This window comes from Carassius auratus, unplaced genomic scaffold (assembly GCF_003368295.1).
Source record: "Carassius auratus strain Wakin unplaced genomic scaffold, ASM336829v1 scaf_tig00217036, whole genome shotgun sequence".
Classification (NCBI taxonomy): domain Eukaryota; kingdom Metazoa; phylum Chordata; class Actinopteri; order Cypriniformes; family Cyprinidae; genus Carassius; species Carassius auratus.
The window spans coordinates 13,300-23,483 of NW_020528866.1; the positions used below are offsets into that span (position 1 = coordinate 13,300).

General features: G+C 35.5%; 1 protein-coding gene across 1 annotated transcript; it reads left to right on the forward strand.

Moving 5' to 3' along the window:
- Positions 1-1,322: 1,322 nt before the first annotated feature.
- On the forward strand, positions 1,323-10,123 carry LOC113099802 (zinc finger protein GLI2-like; the record flags this gene model as incomplete). Its single annotated transcript, XM_026264754.1, has 3 exons — positions 1,323-1,480; positions 1,594-1,749; positions 9,933-10,123. Coding segments are annotated over exons 1-3 (505 nt in total), but the record flags the coding sequence as incomplete, so codon positions are not given.
- Positions 10,124-10,184: the final 61 nt, after the last annotated feature.

The following is a 10,184-nucleotide window of genomic DNA, read 5'->3' on the forward strand; positions in this document are numbered from 1 at the left end:
GAGTGTGTGAATCCTCTGGAGAAGCTTCTGTGAACACCAGGTGTGGATAATGACCCGTGACCTCTGACCTCCCAGGGTCACCCCTCACCCTCCCAGTGCTGCCACCCTAAAGAATGTTAATACAGTCCAGAGTTCAGCCGATTCACTTACCCTCTTCTCATTCCTGCTAAGTCAAGCATTACTAGTACTAGTGCTAATATTTAGTTTGCACATAGAAACACCAGTCATTAGTAGCTGGGTAGATTACGTACAAATTGTAATTCATTACTGATTACAGATGACACGATGGGAACTGTAGTTAGTAACATTTTTAGGTAATGTAATCTGACTACTTTTTAGATTACTTTTAGATTACTTTGTTTTAAATGTACCATTAATCGTACCATAATGATTTAAAAAAGCAAATATGTCAACATCATTAAATGCATTAAACCATACACCAGCAGTAATTAGTTGTGTGCATAATTATTTGTTTCATGCATGGTTTGATTGCTTAAGAATTGGGGGGGGGGTTTCACTCAAATTCCGAAGCATGGCTTTAAAATGTATTTACAAGACAATTTTATGTTGTGAGTATAGTCAAATCTAAATGATGGTATGACACACACAGCAGGAGTTTTAGAAAGGAAAATCTGTGAATTATAAATGGTTTACTGTATGTAATCCATAAAAAGTAACTGTAATCTGATTACGATCTTTATAAAATGTAATCCGATTACGTTATCCAAATGACATGTAATCAGTTACTAAAATGTGAAAGCTTAGAGAACAGGAAAGCTTTTAAATCTGCTTTCATTTCGACCCGTTTCTGTTTTATCCGTTTATTTTCGCAGGCATGCATGAAAAGATTGAAGGAGCTCCAGGAGCGAACGACTAATTAGAAGGGAAAGCTAGTTAAAACTTAACCACTGCAAACAGCTCTTTGCATATGGCAAAGAAGCCGCCAAATGTGGTTTCCCGTTATCATAACTTCTAATGAATCTCTGTTGGCCTTTAAACGGGACGTCCCAAGCCAACAAAGGCTTTATTACAGCAAAAGTGCTGATTCTAATTCTCTCGGGCTCAAATAAAATGATCCAGCCAAACGAGGTATGATGAAAAGGAATGCCAGCCAATGTATACAGCAGACTGTAAAACGCTGCAACAGCTTTTAGTTAAAAAAAAAACCTCTCTCGTTAGTTTTGATTTCAAAGCCCTGACCTCTTATGATTTCACATCAACCTGGCATCTTCGTTTCGGACTCGTTTCGGAGCCAGTAATGTGTCAGGGACGTGGTTGGTTTGGGAGATGCTCCGATTGGCACGGGCCAGTATGAGGCAACGATGCCTGGACGAGGAATATTCTCTCCCCGCGCTGTCAGCCCTAGTTTACGTCCCGGATGTTTTTTCCTTCACAACGTCCATCATCTGTACGAGTTCAAAGAGCGTCTAGCTGCAGGTCTTTGTCAAAAGCCCAGTTGGATATCTTTTATGTTGGGGATGTAGGATTTCTTATGATACTTTGATTATTTATTTATTCCCTTACTCTTGTGTGATAGTGCCAATATTTTACACGATACTGCTCAGCGCGTTTCTGAAATTCCTTTTTTGAAAGTCTTGGCTCTTTCCCAACTCTCTCTCTCTCTCTCTCTTTCTCTCTTGCAGGCCCTCATCACATCTTCCCGAATTTCCATTCTCCGATCCCCGTCGACGTGCGTCACCACGAGGGGAGATACCACTACGAGCCCCATGCGCTCCACGCTCTACACGGGTGAGCCTCCAGCCCTATCCATCTCTGGCTCTTGTTCTCAGCGTTTCTGAATATAAATAATCTCTGCGCTCGCAAAGAAAGCATCTACTTTGTTTATCCCCGCGGTCAATCAGTGCAGTGCAATCAGGTGATCCTGAAATGAGATGCTTCATAAAAAGCATACGACTGAAATGGATGTCCAGATTGAAAACAAAATCTGAGCTACGTCATTCGGTCTTGATTTAACCGTTTAGAAAACATATTAACTTGCAGATGCAAAACTCAAGGCCGGGTAAATCTCAAAATCCCGGAAAGAGATTACTGCAGCTCACTGGATCGAACATCTGGAGAGGAGAATATAAACTTTTCTTCTCTCATCTTCGTCTCGTTTAATTCTTTGAATTACCTTTAAGGCATTGAGCAGATACTCTTCCAGTGCAACTTAGTTCATAAGTTTTTGTGTGGGACATCCCATGTCTTCAAGTATGTTGTGTGTTGATAGAACCTTGGGAGAATTTGATGAGAAATGTTTGAGCTTATGTTGAGATCGCTGACTTATAAATAGACTTTAGTACGAAATGTTGTGCTCGTTTGAGAATTTCATGAGAAATTATTGAGCTCACATTGAGATCTCGGACTGAGATCTCTTCTGAAACTAGTGGAGACGTGAAGACAAAGGAAAAATGTGAGATTCAGGACGCTTCATTGTGTTTTGTTTTGTTAAAGTTTAAATTTTTCTTAGTTGTTTCTCCACAAATTCCTCAAAGCCTTAAACCATTCATTGAAATTATGCGTTCAGTCTGATAAAATTTGCCTGTTGGTAGAAGCTCGGATCATTTGATCTTGGAGAAATTTGATGATAAATGTTTGAGCTCGTTTTGAGATCTTGTCTTTTTAACAGATTTTGGTAGAAAACGCTGAGCACATTGGAGAATTTTTTATCAGAAATGATTGAGTTGATATTGAGATCTCTAACTTTTGATTGAAGACTTTTTTTGGAAAAAGCTGAGCAACTTGGTGGGGATCTCTTCTGAACTCTTGAAGAGGCCACATGTGAAATTACAAGGAGACACAAGAAAAATTGGGTTTTCAGCTCAACTTTATCTCTTTTGTTTATCCTCAAAATCTTCAACAAGACAACCCTTGATATAAACTACATGTGTGGACCTTACCTTACCTAGGTAAGATCATTTGATCTTGATGAAAAAGATGATGAGAAATAATCTTCTTATTATGTTTCTTAGTGAGTATCAATTTTATCTCCAGCGACTGAATTGATTGAGTTCATACTGAGATCTCTGACTTTTGATAGTAGACTTTGATGGAAAGAGCAATGTACATTTCTGAGATCTCTTCTGAATGTCTCTAGGCGAAAGATTTGAGAATGAGGCAACTTTGATTTCATTGGTGTCTAGGACAAACAGTTTGGAGATTTTTCTTTCATGAAGATTTAGTCGTGGCTCTCCAAACAAATATCTTCCTTACCCGTCCAGCCCAAAGGTCTTCGGTTTTCCCAGCATCCTCCAGTTCAGGTGTGCCGAGCAACGGCGCGGTAATATCGGTTTAACTTCCAAGACCTTCAGAGCTTCGCACGTCCCACGTGAATTTCCAGCAGATCGGCTGCGGCGGTGTTGTACAAAACAGAACATAAACTGGGCCGTGCTAGTTTTTGAAGTTACACTTTCTTGTTATTCCTTAAATACAACACCACAGAGCTTTTTTTCCCTCCTCGTCTTTTTTGAAACGGGGTCTGGAGGCTCGTAGGAAGGTTTATCTTAAAAGAGCAGAATAAATCGATAGAATCCTCGAAGTAGCGTTGTTACATTTAAATTCACAGATTTTGATGGTGATACATTCGGGCGGCCCGCTAGCAGCTAGCCTATTCATCACACATAGAGCCGTGTTGGGTGGAGACTAGCTGTCTCAACACTCGCTCGCTTTGATTAATGTGATTTGATCTTGACAGTGGACCCCTAATTCATCAAGACCTTGATCTGGCTGTCTTTTCCTCTGCCTGAGCCAAATTCATCTAATTACAGGCACATTGTGCAGCAAATTAAGCGAGGTGTCGCCTGTGGCAAGCAGGGACACTTTGTTACAGTCGCCGGGCGACATGTCAAGGGTCTACGAGCTGATTGTCTAACATGACATCTCCATACAGTTCGTTTTATCATTGTTTGCATATAAAATAATGAGGGTGCTGGTTATTTTGTCAGAGCTGTCAGCCAAGCGGCCGTAGGAAGCTTCCCCTATGGATATCTTGCTTTCGTTCTTCATTTTTTTCCCTGCCTTTGACAAAGCGAGGAGGAGAAAAGGTAGCTTTTTTTTCGGAGCTGGCTCGAATGACAACGGACGGTGCGATATATCTGCGTAGAGGACAGGAGCGCCGTGGGAATTCTCCCAGGCGGAGGAAGACTCTTCCCAACGAACCTCCCACTTGTCAGCGTTGGTTCTCGTCCAAGAGAGTGTCGGAAAGCTTCCGGCGAGGCGTCAGGATGCTTCCACTGCTCCAACACTGCGGGAAAAGTGTCATTGGGTTGAAAAAATACTTTGCATCTGAGGCTTAGTCCAGTTGTCTTTAACTTTTAAAAACGAACAAGAAACATGTTGGCTGTAATGTACTTACAATGGAAGTTTAACTGGAAGGTGTGCAGCACTGTGAAAATGGTTTTAAATGCTGTTGAAAATGAAATTTATGTGTTTTTCTTCTTTTCTGTACAGGGGTAAGTTGAAGCTATTTTCTGTGTTAATTGACCTAAAGCTTGTAGAGAAAAGTTGGACTAATATATTCATTTACCATATTAAAATATAAATAATACTAATAATATTGATAATAAAAATAATGTATATTTAATTTAATAATGTTCTGCCCTATGAGCAGAACTTAGGAAATTTATGAAATTTGGCACACTTGTAAAGATGGCCATTAATAGTGATCTGACCAATTTTGGGGTCTCTAGAACCAACTCTATAGCACCACCACCAGTTCAAAAATTCAACATTGAAATGTTAATAACTCTTGAACCCCAATTCTAGAAAAAAATTTACATAGTACACCTGATCACTCACCTCATGCTGATCACATTGAATATTTTACATTAAGTGGACCGAGCTGCAAAAATGACTACATTTTTTGACCTACTAGTCCCAAAAAAAAAAAAAAACGTTATGATGCTGTGAGCTTAACCAAGGTAGATCGGAAATTGGTTCAGAGGCTGTATCTCAGCCAAACTTTGATCAATCAAAATGAAACTTGATGCACTTCACCAACAGCAAGGTATGTGGGTCCATGCCAGAGTTGGGAACAGCGCCACCTATGGATCATGAGATATGAAAAATTGCTCTTTTGGTTTATAACTTTTAAGCGGTTAGTCAGAAAATCATGGGGTTTGTGTCTTTGGATTCCTTGGGTCATGCTGAATAGGTGGATATCAATTTTGGATATCCACAGGACCAGCTTAACCATGTGTTCACCATTTTGTCATGAATTGCAACGTCTTTTAAACCATTTGACATATAACCACAAAAATCAGTAGCATGCTAACCAGTTTCCTTTATCTCAAAAGTGGCTCTTCAGCTATCAGGTTAACCGTAAGCTAAGTTTAGCATGCTAATCTGTCTAACATGCTAAGCCATGCTTTTGTGAGCTCCTTCTCACACCTAAACTTCTCCTCTGTTGAATGTGTGGTGGGTTTGAGTCTCGTGTGGTGCAACGTAAAAAAAAACGTACTATGTTGTGCTGTTTTGATTATCATCCAGATCCGCATTGTTCAAATATATATTGCTTCTAGATAATAAATAAATGTGTTCATTTCCTTTTGAACTTCTGTTCATTCTGAGTTAGTTTTCAGCTACACTTCTGAACCAGCTTGTTGGTTGGTTTAGATTTTTGTTCTTCCTGTTCTACACTGCGCTACAGCCCCAGTATCACTGTTTGCAGATATATTTATGTCTGATTTCTGATTTACACGTTTCTAAACATCATGAGCTGGGGTTGATTGGTTTAGGTGTCAGTCAGATGGTGTAAGACTGAAATCTGGAGTCAGGTTTTCTCTGTTGAGGTTTGTCGTGAAGCATCAGTCATCTGAAGCAGTATTAGTATGTAGGCCGCTGTCCTCTGCTTGTGTTTGTACGAGAGGAAGTATGAAAGCATTGTTTGTTCTGTGTGTGTGTGTGTGTGTGTGTGTGCTGTGTCTCTGTGGCAGAAATGTGATTTATCTAAATCAGAGTATCAGCCCCCAGGTAGAGACGAGTTCCTGTCATAGAGCAATTCATCACTGGCACCGCACACACACACACACACACACACACACACACACACAGATACAGCCACTAGTACATCAGTGTACAGTAGTTTTCAGATGCATACTGTATGGAGTAGGTTTAAGGGATAGAAGATATTGTATGGTCAGTATAAAAGTAATAAAAGTCTATGGGAACTCACAGAAAAAAATTAAATATGAAAATAATATTTTATGCTGAAATATTTAACACATTTTATATATAATTAATATTTACACAGATTTTCTCAAAATACCATGTATTAATTTATTCATTAATTAATAATTTATGAAGTCCTTTAAATGCTTAACGTATATTATTTGTATTATTTAGACACATTTTATACCATATTTCACACCGCATATATGCATATTTTATAGTGCTTATTTTCAATGCATTTTTTATTTAATAATAACTTAAGTTATTTAAATGTTTTATGTATATTATTCTTGTTACCATACATGTATCACAAATACCATATAATGATAACAAATTAAATAATTCGATTGTGGAAAAAATAATAATAATAATAATTTGTGGAAAAAATAATAATAAATATGGCATTTGCTATGTAAAAAAAGAGTAAAAATAAAAAGACATAAAAAAGATAGGAAAACAATTTGGTTTGGGTTTTTAAGACAACCTTGATGAAAAGTTTTGATCCAAAAGTTTTGATTTAAAAAAAAAAAAAAATCATTTTTTTTTACATAGCAAATGCCATATTTATTATTATTTTTTCCAAATAAAAATGTAGAGCTATAAAATGAATGCAGAGCAGCTCAGAGGATTGCGTTCGCATGCTTTGAGCAGACTCTGAGACACCTGAGAGATTTCTGAGCCCTGTTTCTCAGGACTGAATGTGGAGAAGCGTTTGAGATGTTGGAGAGTGAGTGTGTACTGTATGTGAAGCTCTGGAGCCCCGCGGCGCGTGTGAATGGGTGTTAAAGCAAACTAAAGCGCTCAGTAATCCCAGCGCATGGGCACCTGACAGCCTGGCACGCTCTGGAAACAGGTGCTCTGCCCATCTGCTGCTCCACACCAACAACGACCTCGTGATGAACAATAGACGCAGAAACACTGGACTCATGCAATGCTTTTATTACTCAGGACAATACGACGGCAGATTAATAGAGGGCATGAGTGTGTATTTATGTGCTGTGATTGTGCTTTCTCGCTGTTATGGCAGGAAGATAACAGGTATTTGCTGTCATCTTTATGCAAAGGTGCTAATCAAATCACAGCCAAAAAAGTGAATGTGCCACACCATAAATATTAGGACGGCGCTCCAGTGCTGTGTCCAAAATCACTCCCCGGCGATAATCAAGTGCACATTTTATTTAGTATTGTCAAAAATGAATGTTTGGAAATGTAAACAGTACATACAAAATATAAATGTCTTTTTTCAAGTGTTTTAATTATATAATAAAAGAAAAGCTTTAAAATATTTCATAAAATGTACATTTCAGGGGGAAATCTGGTCATCTAAAAAAAAAAAATTTGAATTTTGTGTTAGTTAAAATTTAAATAGCTATTAAAATATTTCCAAAATGTGTAGCATTAATTTTATCAATATGACTTTTTCAAGTGTAACATTAAGTGTAATTGCAATTTATATTACATTATATATTATATTGTAAGTATTTAGTATAAGTATATATAATATACATAATACATATACATAAGTTTGCTTATTTAAAATTTTTTGTTAGAATATTACACTTTTTAATCAAATGTATATTTTATTATATAATTTATGACTTTTAAATGTAAAAAAAGTAATATTATAAGAGCACAAATAATTTTTTTGTGGATAATAAACTTTTATATATTTTATTATATATTCAGTTTATTTGTAACACTTTCATAAAAAAAAAAAAATATATATATATATATATATATATATATATATATATATATATATGGTTCTTAATGTCGTCCTCCTCAAACATTTGGTATGTGGTTGAATTTGAGCGAGACTTTTTCTTTATTTTCCCGTCTGGGAATCATCAGAAATCATCAAAAGCTTAAAGTGAAATGATCCTGAACTTGAAGGAGGGATGGAAAGAGGTAAATGAAAGTGTGTCTGGATTGTGTTTGAGAGTTTTTTCCCATCACACCTCGAGTCAGACGAGTCCAGCACCAACCTGAGGAATATTAGTTATGGCAAACTCTCATAAACGAGACGCTGTGTGTCAAACATTGAATCATGTGACAAACAATCCCTCTTAAAGATCTGCTGAGTGAATACAGTAGATGAGATGTTAAGCAAACACAGAGGATCATGGTTCTGCAGCTGATCGATGCACCATCTGTGCAAACAAAACCGAAATCACAATGTGGCTCAGTGCAGGTCTCAGATCAGAAAAGACTGGTGTAATTAAAGAAATATATGCTTTGCATCTTTTTAAAAGCATGCAACACTCATCTTTCCAAAGAAGCTGTTGAGAAGCATTTATAAACAAAACAAAAAAAGGAACTTTGTAAAGTTTTCTGTCAAAATACTTTTAAAAATGAAGAAATAAATATTTTTTATTGTAATTTTTACTGTAAAATTAGTAGTAGTAGTAGTAGTAATGCTCAATTTATATATATGGTTTTATTTTACAGTCAAATATTATGATATCATATTATTTAGTAATATTTATTTAGTAATTTGTATATATATATTTATTTCTGATAACATTTTTAATTGCAATTAAAATCTTAGAGTGATTTCTCTGATAAAAAATGTGATTAGGATTTGAAGGTTTAGGAGAATAATCGAATCCTCTAAAAAAAACTAAAATCTAATTTTTGTCTGAGGTGTTTCACTTAAAATAAAATATTATAATAATAGTAAGTATTAGAATGTGCAATTTATTCATTATTGTGTGTGTATGTGTATATAATTTAATCATTGTTATTTAGTTTTTATTTATTATTTTGTAAATTTGTAAGTAATAATAATTAATAAATATAAATAAAAAATAATTTCCTTTTTTTTTTTTTTTTTGCAAATTGCTATTTCTTTTATTATAAAATTGTTCACCATTTAAAATCTTAGGAAATTTTATTTTCCCAAAAAAAAAAGAAAAGAAAAAAGAATTGTGTCTCAATTAAAATAAAATAAGTACTAAATTATTTTGAAAACGTTTAGTTAATTTTTATTGCAATTTTTTATTATTGTATTTTTATACATTAGCAGGAAATTTAAACGACTACAGTGAATTTACCATTTTAATATATTTTTTGTAATTTTAATAGACTTTATTATTAATTTTATTATTAACATTTTTATTACACTTTATTACAAATTTTTTAATTGCAATTAAAATCTAAGTGTGATTTATCGAATAAAAACTGTAATTTTTATTGTAAAATTATTAATAGTAGTAGTATTTTAATGCTAAATTTTTTATATTTTGTTTTATTTTACAGTCAAATATTATGATATAATATTATTTAGCAATTTATATATATATATTTATTTATGATAAAAAAAATTAATTGCAATTAAAATCTAAGTGTGATTTCTCTGATAAAAATTGTGATTACGATTTGAAGGTTTAGGAGAATAATCCGATCCTCTTAAAAAAATCTTTTTTTTTTCACTTAAAATAAAACATTATAAGTATTAGAATGTGCAATTTATTCATTATTGTGTGTGTATGTGTAATATAATTTAATGTAATGTTCAATGCAAAATGACATTAAAATGCAAAATATTGTGATTATGTATCAATATGGCGAAAAAGAAAATGACCATCGTAATCAAAATTTGATAAAATCCAATAAAATGTGTTCCTTGAATCATGCATCCTCATAACCTCTTTGCACTCTGGAAGAGGAGAAGAGACGTTTATGATGGTTTAGAGCGTGAGAAATGACGAGCTGGTTGTTTAAATCTCTGAAGCTGATTCTGTCTGTGTGCTGTTTGTGTCCAGCGCTGCAGGTTTGGGGGGCAGCCCGGTGATCTCGGACATCTCTCTGATCCGTCTGTCTCCGGGATCGGAGTCCAGCTTCCTCCCGCCGCACTCGTACGTCTCTCCGCACGTGGAGCATTACCTTCGCTCGGCTCACAGCAGCCCATCGCTCTCCATGATCTCAGCCGCACGAGGACTGAGTCCAGCTGACGGTCAGTCACACTCCAGCACACCGCACTCGCTTACATCACTTCACTAGCTTCCTTAAATACT